The following is a 21,615-nucleotide window of genomic DNA, read 5'->3' on the forward strand; positions in this document are numbered from 1 at the left end:
AGACAAACTTAACATCTTTTGCAAGCAAATTGCAAAGAGGTCTAGAAATCAAGCTAAAATCCTTAATGAATCGACGGTAAAAACCTGCATGTCCTAGGAATGACCTAATATCTTTTACGGTTTTTGGGACCTGTAAAGTCTTAATAAGGTCAACTTTGGCTTTGTCTACCTCTATACCCTTTGAAGAGACGATGTGCCCTAGCACAATTCCTGATTTAACCATGAAATGGGATATTTCCCAATCAAGCACTAATTTTTTTTCCTTACACCTAGTCAACATTAATGTCAAATGATGCAAGAACTCATCGAAAGATGAACCAAACACTGAAAAATCATCCATAAAGACCTCTAAGAACCGTTCTACCATATCAGAAAATATGCTCATCATACAACGCTGAAAAGTTGCAGGGGCATTACATAGCCCGAAAGGCATGCGTCTATACGCAAAGGTACCAAAGGGACAGGTAAAAGTGTTTTTCTCTTGGTCTTCTGGGGCAATAACGATCTGATTATAACCGGAGTAGCCATGTAAGAAGCAATAGTGACTATGTCCAGCTAATCGCTCTAGCATTTGGTCGATAAAAGGAAGTCAATACACACACGCCATCCCGTGGTCACTCGGGTTGGGATTAATTCATTATTATCATTCTGGACTACAGTGATACCTGATTTCTTGAGGACAACCTGAACAGGGCTGACCCACTTACTGTCTGAAATTGGGTAAATAATACCTACATATAACAACTTAAGCACCTCTTTTCGAACTACTTCTTTCATGTTAGGGTTCAGTTGACGTTGCATCTCCCTATAAGGTTTGGAGTCTTCCTCTAAATGAATCTGTTGCATACACATAGTAGGACTTATACCCTTAATATCTTTTATAGTCCACCCTAAAGCTTCCTTATTATCTTGAAGTACATTTACTAGCCTACTTTCCCGATTACTATCCAAATTTGAAGATACAATCACAGATAAGTCTCAGATGGGCCTAAAAACACATACTTTTGAGTATCGGGTAATGGTTTAAGGTCCAACTTTGTGGGCTCTTCTAAAGAAGAAATTAGGGTAGTCTCAGAAACTGGTAACGGTTCGAACCTAGCTTTCCATCTATCAGTGTCTAACACAGGGGTAGAATCTAATAGAGCATTCACCTGTTCAATAGTGCTATCGTCGTCAAAATCTAAGCCAAAATGGGATAGACAACTTTCTAATGGGTCTTCAGACAAGATGTTTGGTAATGACTCCTGAACTAAGGCTTCTATCATGTTCACCTCTTCAACACATGTGTCATCTAGCTCATGAGGTTGCTTACTAACATTAAAAATGTTCATCTCCATATTCATATTACCAAAAGATAAACTCATCACACCATTTCGACAGTTAATGATCGAATTAGACGTGGCTAAAAATGGGCGACCTAAAATCACAGGTATCTGGTTCTCTGGGTCAGGGACAGGTTGGGTATCTAGGACCACGAAATCCACTGGATAAATAAACTTGTCGACCTCAATAATAACATCCTCGATAACACCTCGAGGGATTTTAACAGACCTATCAGCTAACTGCAGTGTCATCTGAGTAGGTTTCATTTCACCAAGTCCTAGATGTAAGTATACATGGAATGGTAGTAAGTTCACACTGGCTCCTAAGTTAAGTAAAGCTTTTTCTACCCGGAAGTTACCTATTGTGCAAGCAATGGTAGGAGAACCTGGGTCTTTGTACTTTGGAGTTGTGGTGTTCTGAATGATTGAACTTACGTGACTAGCTAAAAAGGGTTTCTTATGGACACTAAGTTTTCGCTTTCGCGTACACATATCCTTAAGAAACTTGGCATAAGCAGGAATTTTCCTAATTGCATCTAATAAGGGAAGGTTTATGGTAACTTGCTTAAAAACCTCCACTATCTCATTAAAGTTCGATTCCTTCTTTGTTGGTACTAATAGCTGAGGAAATGGGGCTCTAGGCCTAAAATCAGAGCTTTCAGGAACCGAATTCACATCATCAGAAACTTTATCAGTCTCTTCAGCTACTGGTCCTGAGAGGTGAGATCCTGAGGGGCGAGATAAAGTATGTTCACTATCGGGCATGGTTACCTTATTGTCTACAACTCTACCACTTCTAAGGGTTCTAACAACATTCAATTGATTCGATGGTTTTTCACCTAATTAATGAACTCCCCTAGGGTTGGGTTGTGTTTGACTAGGAAACTTACCTTTTTCTATCAAAGAATCACTTATCAGACCAACCTGGGTTTTTAACTCGGAAATAGCCTGACTATTTTCTTTTCATATCCTGTTACTAGCTTGTAGACTCTGTTCTACGGATAACTGGAATTTTGCAGTTTGCTGAGTTAACAAGGCGAGAGATTCCTCTAAACTTAGGATTTTCTTATCTGACTGATTCTGAAACTGAGCTAGTCCTGAAGGATTCTTAGTATAGCCAAAACCTGGGGGAGCATTAGAATTACTAAACTGACCTTGACTTTGGCCCTTAGACCACGAAAGGTTCGGATGGTTTCTCCAACCAGGATTATAGGTTTCTGAATATGGGTCAATCTTTTGACGGTTATCAAATCTAGTGTTATTATAAAGAGCATTGGCCTGCTCTTCAATATTCTGGCCTTCCCAAAAAGGCTCCACTCTACCACTAGTCTGGCCCACTTCTAAGGCTTCTAACCTTTTTGCTATAGCAGCAATTTTGGCATCTGATTCATAGCCTCCTTCTACCCTATTAACGTTTCCTCTACTTAAAAGAATTGTTTTCTGGGGTGCCCTACTATTTTCCCATTGCTGGGTTTTTTCGGCGATTTCATTAAAAAATTCCATCGCCGCATCAACAGTTTGGTTTTCAAATCCACCAGTGCATAGAGACTCAACCATGGTCGTTGTGGAATAATCTAAACCCTCATAAAGGATCTGAACTAGCCTAACCTTTTCTAAACCATGATGAGGACACTGGGATAATAAATCATTGAACCTTTCCAAATACCTATATAAAGATTCTCCCTCTTGTTGTGAAAATGTGCATATTTGCGTCCTAATAGACGATGTTTTGTGCCTAGGGAAAAACTTATTGAAAAAGGCAGATGTAAGTTGTTCATATGTCTCAATTGACTCGGAGTCCAAACTATACAGCCACGACTTGGCCTTATCTTTCAGGGAAAATGGGAATAACCTAAGTTTCAAAGCATCATCATCTAAGCCTCTAATTCTTAGAGTACTACAAATTTCCTCAAAATCCCTAACATGGTAATAAGGGTTTTCATTTTCTTTCCCTAAAAAGATTGGGAGCATCTGTAAGGTCCCAGGTTTCAGTTCATAGGGTGCCTCCGTTTCAGCTAACTTAATACACGAAGGACGGTAGTCCTAGTTGGATTCAACAAAGCTTTCAAAGTTGCCATTTCTGGCGCTATCGGAGCAACAGGATTCTCTCCTCAGTCAAAGACGTTCAAAAACAGACTCTTCAAAAGTCGGACTTTCTAGATTAAGGTAATCGAGACGCTTCGAACTACTAGGTTTCTCTTTAACAAATCTACCTAGTGCGTCTCTTTTACGTTCAGGCATACAATAGAATTTTCTAAATTGGAAGGGTAAGCAAACACAGATCAAGGCCGACTCAACCAAATCAAACCTATTGATTTCTAGCAAACAAAAAGCATGATGGCTCCACTTAGATTGTTTCTAGACCAGCTTCTAATCCTTCGAACGGGAATTCGTTACAATTTAAGCAAACCCCTCTGGAATCAATCCGAGTTAACGTAAGTTGAATAGAGGCGAGGGAAGCTCGGTGGAGCTTTGATACCCAAGGCCTCACCGGTATTACAAGGCGGCGCAGTCACGCATTCAACTTACAGAAACCGTCAAGAACTTCGAAGTATGCTTAAAAGAGTAACCAATATTTTTCGAATGACTTTCCTGTTAAGCTCGTTACCCTATCGGTCTCGTTCTAGTCAAAATTTTAGGCTTAGGTTCGCGTAGGTTACGTGTTCCTAAAGCGGGCAAGAAGAGAACGGTGATGAAATCCGAACCCTTATCTTGTATGGCCAGGCCTTGCCCTTTACTAGAAAAAAATGTCCGTATTCAGTCCTCAACATATATGCATACGAAGGAGTCCAGTAACTCGCTGACAGGGGATTCGCGAGTGTTTAGAATCTTACCTCCCGTTCCAGACGGGGGATGAATCGGTTGTAGTCGACTCGGGCCACTGACTCCGATGTCTAGTGTACGAACCCAAGGTGCAGAGACAATATCGTAATTGTCCTCCTTCTCTGCAAACAGTTTATATTTAAAGTACCCTTCCGTAGGGTAATAAAAAAATAATGTCCCAAAGTCCAAAAGTCCAAAAAAATAAAGAAAAATTACAAAAATAATAACCCTAATACAGTTTTTTTTTAAAAAAAATAAACAAACCCTAAACTAAAATTGTCTAAAATAAAATTGTCTTCTTTTCTGTTCTTTTTGCTTTAATCTTTAGCTCCAAGTCTTTATGAAATCACCAAACTCCTTGGCTCAATTTTCTTTATGATCCAGAACCTGTAGACACAAGATAAATACCCAAAAACATAAAAAAGGACAAAATAATAAAAAAATAAATAAATAAAAAACCCTAAAAACAAGTCCGCGTCGGCGGCGCCAAAAATTGATGTGATTTGTAGATAGTGGTAAAAGTGGTTCGATTCTCAGACTTGTGAAGGATATTAATTAGACTTAAATTCTAATATTAAAATAGAAAACTCACTAAAAATTATAGCAAACTCAATCAAAGATGATATCAATAAAAAAAACACTGAGGCTAAGATTCCACTATTTTCCAAGTTCAAAGTGATTAAACCAATACTTATATTTATGCAATTTTCTTGTTTAATTTGATTCTAAAATATTGCAACAAGTAGATTTTCAAAAGTAATAATTGTAAATACCAAGTATGAAGCATCAAAAGTCTTAAAACTAAGCATACTCCATCAAAATAGATCACAATCACTCAAATAAAAATCATATTCAATAATAGTTCAAGGCAAATAATCATATAATTATTGCAAATAAAAAGATAAAATAGAATATACCACTTTTTGTTGGAAAAATAGCTTCCTCTATCGCCTCAGCAATGGGGTTTAGCTCCTCATATTAATCATGATCTCAAAATATGTGTTTGTTGCTCAAAAGATGATTAAAAGAGTGAAAAGTAATAACACAGACTGTTTGCAACAGTGTATTGGTGTTGCAAAACAGCTGTTACAATGGAACTGTTACAGAAAACTGTTGCTTTGTCGCTGATTTTAAGACCCTAAATACGACTGCCCTGCACAGCTTAATGTTCTTCAGCTGTTAAACAACGACACTGTTCTGCGACTTTCCGTGCGTCAATGTTCTTCGCGTTCTCTTCAGCAGCAGCAGCAGCAGAAACAGAGTTTGGTAAAGCTCTGATTTCTTCTTCTCTGGCTCTCCTTAGGTTCCCAAACTCTCGACACCTCTTCTATATGACCCAAGACATCTATTTATATCAAAAATACCGATTAAATCTCTCCCAAATCTTCCAAAATCTCTTTCCTTCTCTTCACGGCCAAGTTGCGGCAATTTCTTGTTTTAATTTCTACGCGTTTCTGAGCTTTCCTTTTTATTCTAAACTCTTCCTTAGATAGATACAAATCTTTGGGAAGGTTTACCACTTTAATCTCTCTAAAATTCCCTAAAACAGGTCACACACGTGACTTTCCATATTTTCTTGTGAGAAAAATCCGTCGATTGAGCCCAGTCTAATCGATTTAAACACCCATATCAGATTCCTAGACCCATAAGGAGTCTATCCTATGAAAATCAGAGGTTTAATCGACCTCAAACTCCTCCAAATCACGATTGCCAAAACTGCCAAATATTTCCCGCCAATTTTCTGGATTTGAAACTGTGAAGAACAAAGGGCGCCCCCTATCTAGAGTAAGGGTGCCTTTAGCAGCTGCCTTAAGGGGTGTCCTGGGGTTGCCCCTTATCCATGATGGGGGTCCGAATAGCAAGTGTCCTCCGGGTGCTTTCGGTCAACTTTTCGAGCCAATTTTTTCCAAAAATGTTTATTAGCCAAATATACCTACAAATAAATAAAATACCATAATAAGTACAAAAATGAGCCCTAACAATATATAAAATCGAGACAAATCGGACACAAAAATGTGTCTATCAGTAAGATACGGCGCATTCGTCGGTTTAGCATGCTGAGATGCAGGAGGACGATTAACAGCATATCGGGCACCCTGAGAACTCCTCGGAGGATCCCTCTCTTAGAAGATGAAACTCGGGGACCAGACGCAGATGTAGTCTTCTGAGCTCGGAGATCTGGCTGGGAAGACCTAGGTGAACCACCCTTCCGCGGAGATACATCGGGACTTTTGGATGGTGGAGATCTATAAGGGCTCGATGGTGGAGTCTGATATGGAATCCGATGACGATCAGCCATATCTACAAACAAGACGAACAAAGAAAGTGATGAAGTTCATAAAATGAAGCTTTGTATACTTATGTCGTTCGCCAGAAATATCATCAGAAACACAAATATAAGTAACCCAGTAAAATATAGAAACCCTAAAACCCTAATCCAGTCATGACCATCAAAAACTAGCTTCAAACAATCAACGGGGAATCCTTAGGTTTCATGATAAAGAATCATGGGCAAGTATATATACTTTCGTATATTTGTTCTTCATCACAAAACCTAGGTACAGTAGCAGGAAAATAAAATTGATCGAAAGCAAATAAGAGTTGGAAAAACTCTATACCTGAATCAGAAGTATCCATAATAGGATGAAGATGATCCGCAAACACCTGAAGAGCAGCAACAGTAGGGGACCTCCAAGGATCTTGCCGAAACTAAGCAGCACCAACAGGAGTAAAAAACTGAAGAACAAAAGAAAAAAATGAAGAGGTTCAGAGAATATGAACTGACAAGAGAATGAAGAAAGAATAAAATTTATTTCAATGACATCCTCTCTCCTATTTATAACAAAGATGATAAAACCGTCCCATGATTCAAGAAGGAGTTATTGCAAGGAGTGGGAAACGTGCCCTAAAATCTAGGGGAAGTTATTGTGGAAAGATGAAGAAGCTGTGAAGACAGTTTTCTTTTAACTTTTACTAACATCCAAATCAGAAGAAAAGGGGCAAATTGTATACACATAATTCATCATTTGCCACGTGTCGGAAGAATTACACATGGAGGATGCACAGCCTGAGACATCAAGGAACGATGCCATGTCTCTACACGCAAGGGACAATTATCATCTACATATGTTCATCATCGAGCGGATTGGAAGGCTAAGAACCTAGGAGCACTGAAGTATCGAGCCACTGAGAACCACTGAAGAACACCCTAGGATATACTTTATTCCATCTCTAGGAGGACCCAGGATCAACGGTGGAGATTGGACATACTGACGTAGATGGGACAGGAGCCGCAGACACCTATCTGACGCGTGCAGACGACCCAACCACCCGCATTAAACACCCTAAACATAGAGTACGTGTCAATCAACCTGTGGAGAAGAAAGAGGTGACCCATCGTTACCAAGCATGACCGTTGAGAGTCATCGGTCGAAAACGAAGATACCAGCGGGATTAGTCCAAAGATCAAGAAGATAAGGTTGCAACTGTCTCTAACAGTGGAACCCATATTACATCCCTATAAATACCCCTCTCTACTGAGAGATAAGAGGTCGACCAATTTAGAGTGAGGATAGGAGAAGATAGTAAGAGAGAGAAATAGGAAGAGTAGGTATGAATTCCATTTCCCCTTTAGCTTCTTCATTCACACAAAGTCATTTGACTATCTTTGTAACTCTCAAACACATAGTAAAACATAAACTTACATGGACGTAGGCCTTAGTGCTGAACCACGTAAATCATCGTCTCATTTACATTCTGCACTTTATCTTCTGTACTTATTGTTACATTCTGTTGTATATGCCCCATGCTCACGAGAGCAACCGATTTATTCTCCAATGACTAGATAAGGACGAGCCCGAAGGCTCTGATTCGATGAGTCATCGTATTTATATCATTTTATGTCTATTTTACTTCCATTCGATGATTTTATATGCAATGCGAATATTGTTTGTGAACATGATGATACCATCTTTATTTCTGTATTCACACTTCGAGTAGAAAACATTTGTAGTACTTATAAACCAAACAAGTACTTTCCCCGTTAGGATAACTCCATCTTCGGTTGCTCTAGGGTGAGAGTGAAGTGGATTAACACCACCAGGTGCATAATCGACACGATTCATTGAAAGTCCAAGTTTGTTTAACCCAGGAAATGAAAGAACATTACCTGGGGTGACGGCAAGCCCAAAGTTATTGCTGGTGTTTCCTTCCTGGGTGAAGCCACTAAAGAAGAAGTCACTTGATGAAACTTGGGACATTGGCTTGCAAGGAAACCCATTCAGGGAAGTTGCGGTGGCGTTTAAGTCAGCAACACAGAAATCTTGTAGCTGGTAGGGGCCAGAATAACATCGTGAAGTGAAAAATAGGATCACAAAGAAAATGGGATTCAAGAAGAAAAATGAATTTGATACCGGACTTCACAGCCATGGTCTTCTTACTTGAAAACTTGGTAAGCTTCTGAAAAACTCAAATATTTGCAATTATAAAGATAATGTCTGCTTATTGCCATTATTTATATAGGCTTAGATTTCCATTGTACGGAGGTGGAATTGGTCAGGCCACACCGAAGTACGTGTTTTGACAGTGTAGTGCTTGTGTTTTGTGTAGCTTCTTATACTATTAGGTGCAAGTTAATGAAAAGGAAATGCAAAGCCAATTAACAACTGTAGTTTTGTTTCAAAGATCAATTATTCTAGAGGTTTAGTCAACTTTACATACTTGAATAGATCAAGGATGTTTAGCTTAGTTGAACTTGGGATATAGAGAAGGTAAGACTTGTTCTAAAGATAAGATTTCAACCTTTTTATCTCAGAAAAAAAATAAGACTTGTTATAAGGAACCACATTTTCAAAAAATAAAAAGTGATTTAAGATTTTCATCCATGAGCACATTGACTATTATTTGTTGATGGACTTAAATATGACATGACTTGTAAAATAATCTGAGTGATGCAAATGCAAATGTGGACATGATGTTATCAGACAGTCATATAAACGTCCTGCTTATTAAGCTTGCGATTCATCTATCGGGTTGTTTTTTGTATCAGATGAGACCCAGTCACCCAAGGTTACACGATGACATAAACTGAGAGAATTAAATTAGCTAGAACCATGCACGAACATGTCAGATCAGGCATGCAACCTAAAGTTGGATATATATCAGCGGACCAGTTTGGGTATGTGACAACCATTACTACAAGATGGTATTGTCCAACATAAGGGCAGTGTGATCTTACGCAACAGTCTTTGAAGCCAAGGAATCCCTCAAAATGGGTTAGAAGACTGAGTTGGCAAATATACCGATTTATGAGCAGTTTGGAATAATGTAGAAAATGGAATCCAATTTTGTGAACACTAGATTTTGTGATAAATAAGATCTTTCCAAAGATGAACATCAACTATAAAAATACCTGCAGCAGCTCATGCAAAGTGATTACTAAAAAAGTCTTTTTTTGTAAATTAAATACACTCAATGTTTTTTCCACTTAAAAAAGAAAAAAATGAAATTGCTGCGGTAGGACTTGGTGGCATTTGCTTAAACATGTCTTCTATCATCCTCACAGTGTCTATGTCCTTGTTTCGACCAAGTTCTCCTCCATCACCTTCCTCCGTAGCCCAAGCTCTTAAAGAAATCAGGTTTTCAACATGATTAGTAACATGATAATTGGAACCACATTTACTGCCAACTCTTACTTGATTAAGTGCTCTCGACTCCAAATCGTAAAATTGTATCATACGACTTCTTCTTCCTTTATGAATCTTTAACTTCCCCCAATAAAGAAAAATTCTACCAGTGAATCCAATAATCCGAATACAAGCAAGATTTATATCATTCTCACTAGGAAAAAAGGTAATCTTATGGCAGTAAGTAGATGGGCGTATAGTTGTTGGAATATCAAATGTAATAGTTTTTCTTACCCAAACTTCCTTGATCCTGTCTTCCAATATGTATAGCTTAACCATGCCACTATGAGCATCCGATTCCTTAATACTAGCAACACACGGACATTTTCTATTTTCCAATAGAACATCTCTTAGTTTTGAAAAATTGTACGGATTACATTTCTTAGGTAGTTTAATCACTTGAAACTTCTCTTCGTGCAGGTCAAATGATAACAAAGTTCTCATGTATGAAACTTTCAGACAACCACCAATATAGACCTCATGTTTGTATGGTAAAATTACTTCTACCCCAAACACGATGTTGATGATGATTTTACTGAAGATCGATCCACTGTTTATTCTCCAATTGAATTGAGTAATGGGGTACCTGCAAAAAACCCTCCGATGATAAAGTCATATTAGGATTTTTCACAGATAATTTTGTGTGTAAGATTGCATACCTTCTTAGGTTGCGAACCCCTCTATTTATATGTTGCAAATCAGGATCTCAACCTTATAACTGGTCGTTGCATGCCTCCTGTCTTGAATTGCATAATTGGCCCTTGCATGCCTCCTTCCTTGAATTGCATAACTGTCTCTTGCATGTCTCCTGTCTTGAATTGCACAACTGGCCCTTGCATGCCTCACAGAAGTTTCCAGAAGCTTCCTCTATGGCTATGGAATCAACCTAGCCAAATAGTGCAAAGGGTTGCCCAACCAATTAACCAAGCCTAATAGTTTTTCACATGCTAAGTCCAAAGGGAGATGTGTGCATAAGCCCACAGTGGGGTGTAACTATCCACAATACAAATCAGAATGGGTAAATCCAAGGGCTGTGGAATTAAATTACACCACGATTTACTGAATCAGGGCTATGGGGTAAAGCTGCTCCGCGACATACCGAATCAGGAGTACGCTATTAAGCTGTATCGTGTTATACAGAATCGGGACTATGCATTTAAGTTGCATATTTGCTATTTTGCTTATCATATTTGCTTATCCATGAAATGTACTTTTAATAGTCTATTTCCCTTTTATCAACGATTGATTTTCATAAATATGGTTATGGATGATACGAAATATGGGGATAACTTCAAGGTCTTATCCTGGAATCTTCAGGGAATTAGGGCAAACTTGAAACAAGACCACTTGAAACACCTTTGTAAAACACATAAACCAGACATACTCTTCCTTTCAGAAACAAAAGTTAAAATGCAAACTGTAGAGAAAGTTTTTAACAAACTGCAGGTTAAGGATTGGTTTATCATCCCCTCAATAGGAAAATCAGGGCGATTTGCTATTGCGTGGTATCAGGGAGTTTCTGCAAAACTCATATCTTTTATGCATTATGTCTTTAACTTTCATGTCATTAAAGATAATTTAAGTTTTTATATTTCATTTGTTTATGGTGCTTTAGATAAAAATATAAGAATTAAACAATGGGAATTTATTTCTAGCTTTAGTGACCTAAATGAACCCTGGGCTATAATAGGAGATTTGAACTTTATTTTGCATAGGGATGAAAAGGAAGGTGGTAGTGATGCAAACTCAAGTAGCTTAGCTTATGTTTACCGCTGCATTCGGAAACTTAGATTAGTGGACTTAAAATTCACAGGCTTACCTTTTACTTGGACCAATAAGAGACTAGGGAACGAGAACATTCAGGAAAGAATTGATAGGTCTCTAGTTAATCATAAATGGTTAGAAATCCTTCCTATATCAATTACACAATATTTAACTAGAGACATGTCTGATCATGCGCCTATTATGCTAGAAACTTTGCCGAATAGGGAGAAAGAAAATAAACCATATAGGTACATGAGATGCTGGCAAGAACACAAAAATTATAAGAGCCTCGTTGAGGAATCCTTATCTATCATTTAGGTTAGAGAGTTAGATTTTTGTGGCACTATTAAAAAACTAGAAAATGATCTTAGAATATGGAATACGAAAGAATTTGGTAATATCTTCATAAATATCACTAGTATACTAAATGAGATAGAAATAGAGAATAAAAGAGTTTCTAACTATGAATCTAAAAGGAGGCTAGAATTTTTACATAATGAACTGGAATCTTGGTATGCTATAGAGAAAATATACTGGGGGCAACATGTGAAAGAAAGATGGATAAAGAAAAATGATCATAATACGAATTTTTTTCACCAAAACGCTTCTGAGAGGAAAAGAATGAATAGTATTTATGCTCTTAGAGATGATAGTGCATTGTGGATTGTGGATTGTGGATTGAAGGTCGGGATATTTTAAATGACCTTATTACAAAACACTTTAGGAATATATATCAAACTAGTGACAAACCTATTGACCTTATCTTTGAAAGAATTATAAAACATAAAATTAAACAGGAGGACTATGAAACTCTTTATAAAATTCCTGATGAGAAAGAAATAAAAGAGGCGCTTTTTAGTATGAATTCTTGGGGTGTACCTGGGTTTGATGGCTTTCCCCCAGGATTCTATCAAGATCACGAATGAGTTAAATGGAGGTATAATTAGTTGGGTTTAGCAAGTTTTTAGGAGCAAGAGATTTAACCAAAAGTAGAATCATACTTTATCTCCTTGATTCCAAAAATAGTACGCCAAAAACCCCACAGGACTTCAGATCCATCAGTCTAAGTAATGCTCCTTACAAAATTGTAGCCAAGATTATAGCTAATAGAATTAAACCCTATTTAGAAAATCTCATTTCACAAAATCAAATCGGCTTTCATTCCAAAAAGGCAGATAACGGACAACGTCATAGTTGCTCATGAAATATTACATACCATGAAGACTAGTAAAAGAAAAAATGGTCATATGGCTATTAAATTAGATCTCTCCAAGGCTTTCGATAGGTTAGAGTGGAACTTCATCATTAAAATTTTCAGTTGCCTAGGTTTTTCAAATGAATTCTGTGATTTATTACATGCTTGCATTTCCTCTGTTTCTTATGCTGTGCTAGTCAATGGAATTCCAGGAGATTCCTTTCATCCCACTATGGGAATTAGACAATGTGATCCGTTATCACCTGTCATTTTTATAATTTGTATGGAGGCTCTGTCAAGTCTGTTAAATTACGAAGAAGAGTTAGGTAAAATTGTTGGAATAAAAGTTACAAAAAACTCTCCGACTGTTTCACATCTGTTCTTTGTGGATAACTCCTTTATCTTTGTCAATGCTAATATTCAACAAGCTCGTAATTTGCTTGATGTTCTTAATATTTTTAGTGACTCTTCAGGTCAGCTCATAAACTACAAAAAATATGGTATATACTTTAGTAAAAAGGTTCAAAATAAACATTGTAAACTGTTAGCTAGGATATTAAATGTAGGTAGAATTACTAAAACTGACACCTATTTAGGTACTCCTGTTTTCTTTAATAGATCGAAATCCTTTAATTATCAAAACCTCTTAAACATAGTCTATAATAGAATACAGGGATGGAAAAAAAAATTCCTTTCTCAGCAGGCAGAACTACGCTTATAAATTATGTTACTACTGCTATGCCTATGTTTCAGATGATGTTCTTTTCTCTTCCTAAATAAACGCTAGATAGAGTTGATGCCTTACAAAGGGATTTTTGATGGGAAAAAACTAAAAACAACAAAGGTATATATATATATCAAAGCCTGGGATGCTATATGCACCAGTAAGGATAGTGGAGGTTTAGGAATTAGAAACCCACATAAATTTAATCTAGCTCTACTAACTAGATTAGCCTGGAGACTAATTAAATTTCCTTATAAGCTTTGGTCTGTGATTCTTAAATGTAAGTATTTTAATAACACAGACTCATTAAGTTATAAGAAGAAGAGAGTTAAATCTTGGGTTTGGACTAGTATTTGTAAAGGTCTAGACATTATAAAAGAAAACCATAGTTGGGACATTGGCAATGGAGAAAAAAATAAAAACTTGGACTGAGAAATGGATTCCAGAAAATGTTATTCCAGTTCCTAGAGAAGATTTCCTTCCTGATTTAAACCAAAAGGTCTCTGATCTTATAAATAGTAATTGTACTTGGAAATTGAATATGTTAACTGATATGTTTGATGATAATAACGTTCAGTTGATTAAATTGATAGAACCCAATAATGTTGGTGACAATGACAACATTAAATGGATAGGTACTCGTGATGGAGAAGTCTCTGTCAAATCTGCTTATAATTACCTGTGTAACAGGAATCATTTAAATGTTAAAGTAGATTGGATAGGTATTTGGAAGCTTAAGGTTATTCCTAGAGTCCAAATGTCCTTATGGAAAGCTTGCAGTGACTGTGTACCTGTTAAAGATGAGTTAGGAAGACATATACCAATAGATACTCAGTGTATTCTCTGTAACAAACTAGTGAGTGAAACTACTTACCATCTGTTCTTAAATTGTCATTTTGCTGAAGGTGTCTGGAGGGGTATGTCTCTCTCTACAGTCTTTTATAATGGAAAATCAATATACTTTAAAGATTGGTGTGTGAAGTGGCTTAAGGATAAGGATAATAAAAAAGTTTATGCTTATGTTTTATGGTTTCTATGGAAATACAGATGTAGAGTGGCTTTTGATGGCATTAAACTAAACCTAGTTGGACTGATAGAAAAGATTAAGACAGAGTTAAAAAAATTTATTAACACTAGTAATAATGGTAATGATAAACAAAGGTCTAGTTCTAAAAATAGTTGTGACTGTTTTCATCCAAACTGTAAATTTGGAAAGGATGGTTATACTTGTAGTGATCCTCATTATATTATGTTTGATGCTTCCTTTAATAAATCAAATTTGAATTTTGCTTATGCTGCTGTCTTGTTAGATTGTAATGGAGCTATTCTGAATTTTGCAGGAGGGACTGGAAGATGCACAAGTTCAGAAGAAGCAGAATCAAGAGCTTGCCGAGAAGCAACTAGATGGGCAAAAGACGCAGGAGTAGATAGTATAACCTTTCTAAATGACAATCTCAATGTTATCAATGGCATCAAGAGGAAAAATTTTGCAGTCAATTGGAGAAGTGAAGCTTTTATCCCTAAGGCTTTAGAAAACACCAATTCTTTTGCTTCTTCTTCTTTCTTTTATATCAAAAGGAATTGTAACTATATAGCGGATAGTTTAGCGAAGTATTTTCTTAAATGTGGCTTGTCGGAAATAGATTCTAGGAACTGGAGTAAAGATAGGAAGAAGGTTTTCTTTTCAAAAATATGTAATATAAACAATGTATGTTCTTTTGCTTAGTGTTAATGAAAGTTTCCTTTTATCAAAAAAAAATCAAACTAAGGAATAAATATTAAATAATAAAAATTAAATAAACTAGTATGTAACTCGTGCTACGCACCGGCACTAATGCGATTATCATGTTGGTGTGGCGGGGCGAAGGTCAAATGCTTCTAAACATCTTCAAAAAGTTCTTGATTAATATGATTTTTCTTATGGGTAGGAAAATTTGATAGCCTTTGATAATCCCATTATGATATGTGTGCTGAGTTTTTAAAAGACTTAACATGAGGAAAGTATGAATGATATTTTAAGTTACTCGTCACATAATTTTTTGTTAGAAATGATTAAATCACAATGTAATCAGTTCGTACATACACCCTTGACGATGGCAACAAAACACATTAACCAAATTTTTATATATTACTATGTTCAAAAGTTTGGTCGAACTTTAGTCATGCTGGAAAAGATTCCCAAAGATCGCTAGATGAGTACTTGCCGGGCATGAAAACACTGAAATACCTAGAGACTCCATAAAACTGAGGGTGTGGTCCAAATAGACACGAGGGGGAAAAAAGCACTTAAATGCTACTTAGAGACTCCAGGTTTATACTGCAGGTACCTTCCCGCTGGAATGGGCTTCCCTACACCTGCCTCGTGCCATGCGTACCTAATGCATAACAGACGTGTAAGCTTTTTATTCACCGAGGAAAGATATGTCCCTAAGGAGTTCTGGATGGTCATCTTTTTTTTAAGAATTTCATTTTCTCATTTTAAATGAACTTCCCAAATTTTCAATCTTCTCATTTTCCAATCCGTGTGTATGAACTTCCCAATTTTCTCGTTTAAAAAGATTAGATCAATTTTCTTGGATTTTATTTATGTTTTCCAACTTGATAATTCTTATAGTTACCAGTGCTCACGCTCCTTAGATAGGTTTTATTTACATTTTTGAATCTTATTTAAATTTTAAGAAATAGATTCATTGAAATAAATAAACCAGTTTCGAGGATGATAGAGCTGAAAAATTATCCAAAATGATTGTGCACATTGTCGTGCATCTCCACAAAGAGAAACTGGACCAAAGAATAACCTGCAGGCGTATCACTCTGGACCCGTGCTACGTAAAATTAATTTGTTGAGATTAGAAAACACACCCAACTATCAACTGGAATCAAAATGAGGACTCAAAAAGAGATTAAGACGGGTTTGTGCCCTTAACAGACCACATAATTTGCTCAATACTTCAGTAGTAATTGAATATCGTTCTAATTTATAGGTGTTAATTTCTGTTCAGATATTTTGTTTGTAAATCAGAATACACTATATACATCCTCTTTACCCCCTCCGCGAAAAGTACTATCTGGTCGAATTGAAAAATTGTCTTAGTCTCTTGAAAAACTGAACACCATGAAATTGAAGTAGAATAATAGTCAGTAACTCCAAACTAAATTCAAGAAGGATTGGATTAAAGACTATTCACAGGATAAATGAATTTGCTAAATGAAACTGCAAAAATCTTAATTGTTTTCAAAAGGACATTGCTACTGTTGTTTGTCCACAATTTCCCGATATATGTTTCTTCTCATAAGAACATTATAAGAACCTGGCCATATGATCTGGTTGAACAGTTTCCGTGGTATATAGGGTCATGCCCAAATGTTAACGTCGATAACATATCATCTAATGGATGGTAGGGAAATGCTCCTGTAACAACTTCCGGATATATAAAATGTGAACCCGATATGGAAATGCTCTCCACTGTACGATCACGAAGAAGTTTGAATAATAAGAAGCCTTTAATTCAATACATATTTCATACAAAGGGTCCAATAAAACAAAATACAAATATAAAAGCTTTCATCAAGTCAAGAGTATGGTATAGTCTAGATGGTCCGTTTAGCATGTACCACACTGTCGAAAGGACAATATTTAACCACATAATTAGTAACGGAAGCTATAAGATGATCATCATTGACTACATACTGTATGTTATATTAGTTTTCTAACTCATCATCATATGATCAGATCCGTAACTATCTTTAGTAAAAGTTAATCATATGATCAGAACCATTACTATCAAGTACCACGAATTATCATACAAATTGTACGTACTCTTTCTACAAACCACGACAGTGCAATCGTATCCAAGTAAATAGTTTGCAAGTCAGATTTATATGAGTGTAGCTATGTGTAAATACTCGTGAAAATCGTAACTGAATTTCGTTAGTATGTATTTAAACTCACAGAAAAGCACACAGTTACAAATTTGAGGAGTCTATTAAAGTGTTGCCGAGGCTGAGGTGCTAATGAAGTATATATTGCATCTTTAGCACAGATTTAAACTGGACTACTTACCACAACTTGCTCTTACATAAATTCTAATATCACAAAAAAACATACTCTTTAGTCCTTTAAGAAACAAACCTACAGGCCGACATAAGACTCCTGGGGTGAAAATTATAAGAACTTCTTCCAATTTATAACATTTCCACTTGGTATTAGGACGAAACTCGTACTAAGCCGTACAGTTAGATATACAAATTGTTCACAATTGGAAGAAAAAAAAAAAGTAAAAATTTTCTTGGTTCTGTTGTTTGAAACATTTTCCCCACCAGGAGTTTAGTGGCAGAAACAACTACACATACCTGAGATCAGTTATAATACCTATCACCCCACTAATAGTGCCCTAATCACCGGAAGCAAAATGTATTTGTTAGTCAGATCATACCTTGGTGTCTCTGTGTGCTACAAAGTTCAAAAGTATATCCACATTATAATAATCAGATCGATGGTAGTCTAAAAGTGTTCAAATAGCTACCCCGAAACCTCATCCTCCTATTTGATGTCTTTATTTCTATGTATATCAACATAAAGTACTTGTTATCATACTTAACTTTCTCGCGTCCCATATTATTTTACTTACTTGGGATTTTCATCTCAGCAACAGCACACCACTGTTAATCGCAGGGCGGCTTCTCTATTAACCCTTAATTTAGGAGTAACCATAACGCAAGGGAGACACCACTTCTCTTTTTGTCCAACAGTAGGCCACCCAACTAAAGAAGGCGACTGAATAACAGCACCGCTGTTAGCATCAGCTAAATAAATCCTTCTCTTTTAGGAGTAACCATAAACATTTTCACTGAAGCCCTCAAGCATACTAAGCGACGTAGCGTCAACGTCAAGCTTCTTAAGCACAGCCAAATAAACGGAATGTGAAAATGGCAGCGACTGTGTGTTAAGTGATCTACGGAAATGAGAGATACTGGCTAAACAGGCACATGGAGCTAAAAGTATATGTCAAGAAAATCTATTTTTACGATAATTTAAGCAAAAAGTAGCCTCTAGACCAAAACCAAACTGCAATTACCTTTAATATAATTCACAGGGATAATTTCAACAAATTTAGGGCTTTTTACAAATCTAGGCCTGTTTTTTTTATGGTTTACAAAACTAAGCATCTTTTTTTATTTCTCACAAAATTAGACCTTATTTGACCAAAAACGATGGATAGAAAGTTAGCTGCAGTTATCTACCACTTGTCAAAATTTCCCCAACTTAAACGACGTTTTAGTCCTTCAAAGCTCCATCAACTGCACATATTGCCTTTCAAAACAAACGGCTATGATTTCGTATACAGAGTACATGCTTAAGAAGTCTAGCCACCAACCATATTAGTTCATACTTGCTCTTCTTGCCAACTCATTGGCCTGAACCCAGTCCACCTTCCTACATCCTGAGCAGATAAACAAGCACACCTCTCTTCATTATCGGACGTCTTCCTAAATCTTCCATCCATATCACCTTCTTCCACTGATTCAACACTTCATACAGTTTCATACCAAACAACATATATAATCAAATCCGGCAACAAACAATGCCTTTGCTTAGTCTGTTCACAACCATGACCAAGGCAGCAACAACTTCCTTACCAGCACAATCAACCACCACCATTGAAGATTCAATCGTTCAACACTTCTGGTATAAACTTCAGACTGAATACAACTCAAATCTTCATTGATATAAACACTAACTTGGTTGTTGTCATAATCTTCATTGAAATTTCGATAACTACCCATACGACCAACACACTAAATCACCCAAATACCCATTGTTGCTGCTGTGAAATCACGAACTGCAGAGACCCCATAATGCAGATTTGAACGCCGCCTGTAGAATATAGGTTCGTTGTTCTTCTCTTGATAACTGCAGACACCAGCCATCATCACCGGCAACTATTTAATCACCTGATTTCATATCGCAGTTCCTTTCCTCCAGCTCAAGAATTTGTCAACGAGCCATACAATTTCAGACCACACCAAACCCCCTAAGCTCCCAAAATCTGTCCTGTTGAGAGAAACTGATATAGTTTGCTTGAACATAAACCTCAAAAACACCACAGAGATCAACCTAAAACTATCTCAAGTTTGTACCATCTTCTCTTTGTGCTGCTAATTGCTCTCCAAAACCAAAAACTCATCGATGTTGCGGTGTAAACACCATTGGTTCAACCAATTTCATCTCCTTCTGGAACCTTGATGCTGTCAATTCTTAATATGAGAATCAAACTGCCAAGAACAATACAGATTTGCATCGAACAACCCCCAAAATAGATCCATTTAAGAACCCCCAAATTCAGTTGATGTTGTTGTTGTAGAATGACCATCACTGCCTGCGAATCTTCACATACCGGTATTCCAGGTGGTGCTAACACCAAACCCATCTAACTGTTTATTGCATCTCTCTGTGAAGTCTCGATCTCCCGTTATGGATTGGAAGATGGCAGCAACTGCTTGAATGAGAAATGAAATTTCTTAGGAAGAACTTGTCTCTCACGCATTTTCTCAAACACCTTGCTGATGATTTGTGAACCCCCTGTATCTCCTTCCATGCATCAAATTCCATATTTAACGTCAACCCAACTTTCCAAAACAATTACAACCGCTACACACACGTAACATCAACCTAATCCATTTAATTAACTCAAAAATTACAACCTGTACCTATTCAATCAATCCCCCCTTCCAATTTCTGTAATCACAACTCAGAACCCAAATTTCCAATTCTTGGGAAAGACATGAGAAACCCTAATTTTCTGTTAAACCAAAACTAAACTTCATGCAAACATATCTACTTCATACTAGATCAAAACACGTCACTATTATTCAGTTTATCAATAAAATTCACCAATTAAATCTTCAATTAAGAAAACCCTAATTTAAATTATCTTACTGTTAGGTTTGAATTCACCAAATCACCAGCACCATCAACTACTCCTTGATCTTTCTCCATTTCTCTCGATCCCAAAACTTATGTTGATTCCTTCATCTCAGGAACTAAACCGTAACACTTTTTGTTTTTTTTATTCAATCCTCTTCAATGTACAAGAAATCCTAACTCAATCGAATCTTTGATCTCGGTAACCCTCTTCTCGATCCATTGATTCTACTAAGTTTTTTTTATTTCTCGCTGGTAACAGATACCAACATGGATTGTTCACTTGTTTTGATTCTCTTATTTTCAAAAATGGCTGGCAAACAACAGTAATGAATGTATACTGGATATATCTTAGCGTTCAATTATCATCGAGATTTCCTGTTCTTGGATTAGGGGTTCAGATCGACACACATGGGCTAGATTCAACTATACAACTGTCGCACGTGAGGAAAGGTCATTTTAATAATCTTTACACGTTCACGAGATCTCACTACATGAGATTTTAGGGAGATATTGACAAGTCAACATGAGATATTGACTGAGCTAACGGATTTGGATGGAATCCGTTCAATAGGCTTAGATTTATAAGAAATAAAAAAAAGAGGCTTAGATTTGAAAACGAGGGTCCAGAACAGGTCTATACCTGTATATATTCCACAAATTTATCACTCTCTGGTTCTTACCCCACCACCACCCACAACCATTACAGTCCTCAACTCAACAGGGACACTAAGTTTCTCCACACTCCATTCATCTTTTAAAATTTTGGGATTTGGATACCTTGATGCAAAACAAAAAAAAAAAGAAAATTCAAGCAAATATTTCAAGCAACCAAAATCTGATGTAGCTTTAAGATTAAAAGCCAAAGTTTTGTGACGACACTTGTGAAGTCATAATGAAGCAACATAAACCCTTGCTTATCTGATTTACCAATTTCTCGGACACCTCTCAAATTACATATTGATCTTAGAGCTCTTAATTAAAGGATCATTTTCCAAGCCTCCGTTTATCTTTTAATCAATCTTCAAATAGCGTATTACTTTAAAGAAAAAATTGATCGGCACGTATTACCTAAAATGTATGCTGCTAAGTGCTAACCTATTCTCGGTAAAGCCCCTGAGTTGTGTGGTGTCACCTACTAAAATAAAATGCTAAGATTATCATAGAAAAGATAGTAA

The 21,615-nt window shown here is 36.6% G+C and overlaps 1 protein-coding gene and 1 pseudogene across 1 annotated transcript; both read left to right on the plus strand.

Annotated features, from left to right (window-relative positions):
- Window positions 1–2,937: 2,937 nt before the first annotated feature.
- Window positions 2,938–3,037, plus strand: LOC113307156 (annotated as a pseudogene).
- Window positions 3,038–13,915: 10,878 nt separating this feature from the next.
- On the plus strand, window positions 13,916–15,238 carry LOC113305155. The gene has a single exon (XM_026554250.1). It carries the CDS (start codon window positions 13,916–13,918, stop codon window positions 15,236–15,238), a length of 1,323 nt encoding a protein of 440 aa, XP_026410035.1.
- Window positions 15,239–21,615: the final 6,377 nt, after the last annotated feature.

This window comes from Papaver somniferum, chromosome 8 (genome assembly GCF_003573695.1).
Source record: "Papaver somniferum cultivar HN1 chromosome 8, ASM357369v1, whole genome shotgun sequence".
Classification (NCBI taxonomy): Eukaryota; Viridiplantae; Streptophyta; class Magnoliopsida; order Ranunculales; family Papaveraceae; genus Papaver; species Papaver somniferum.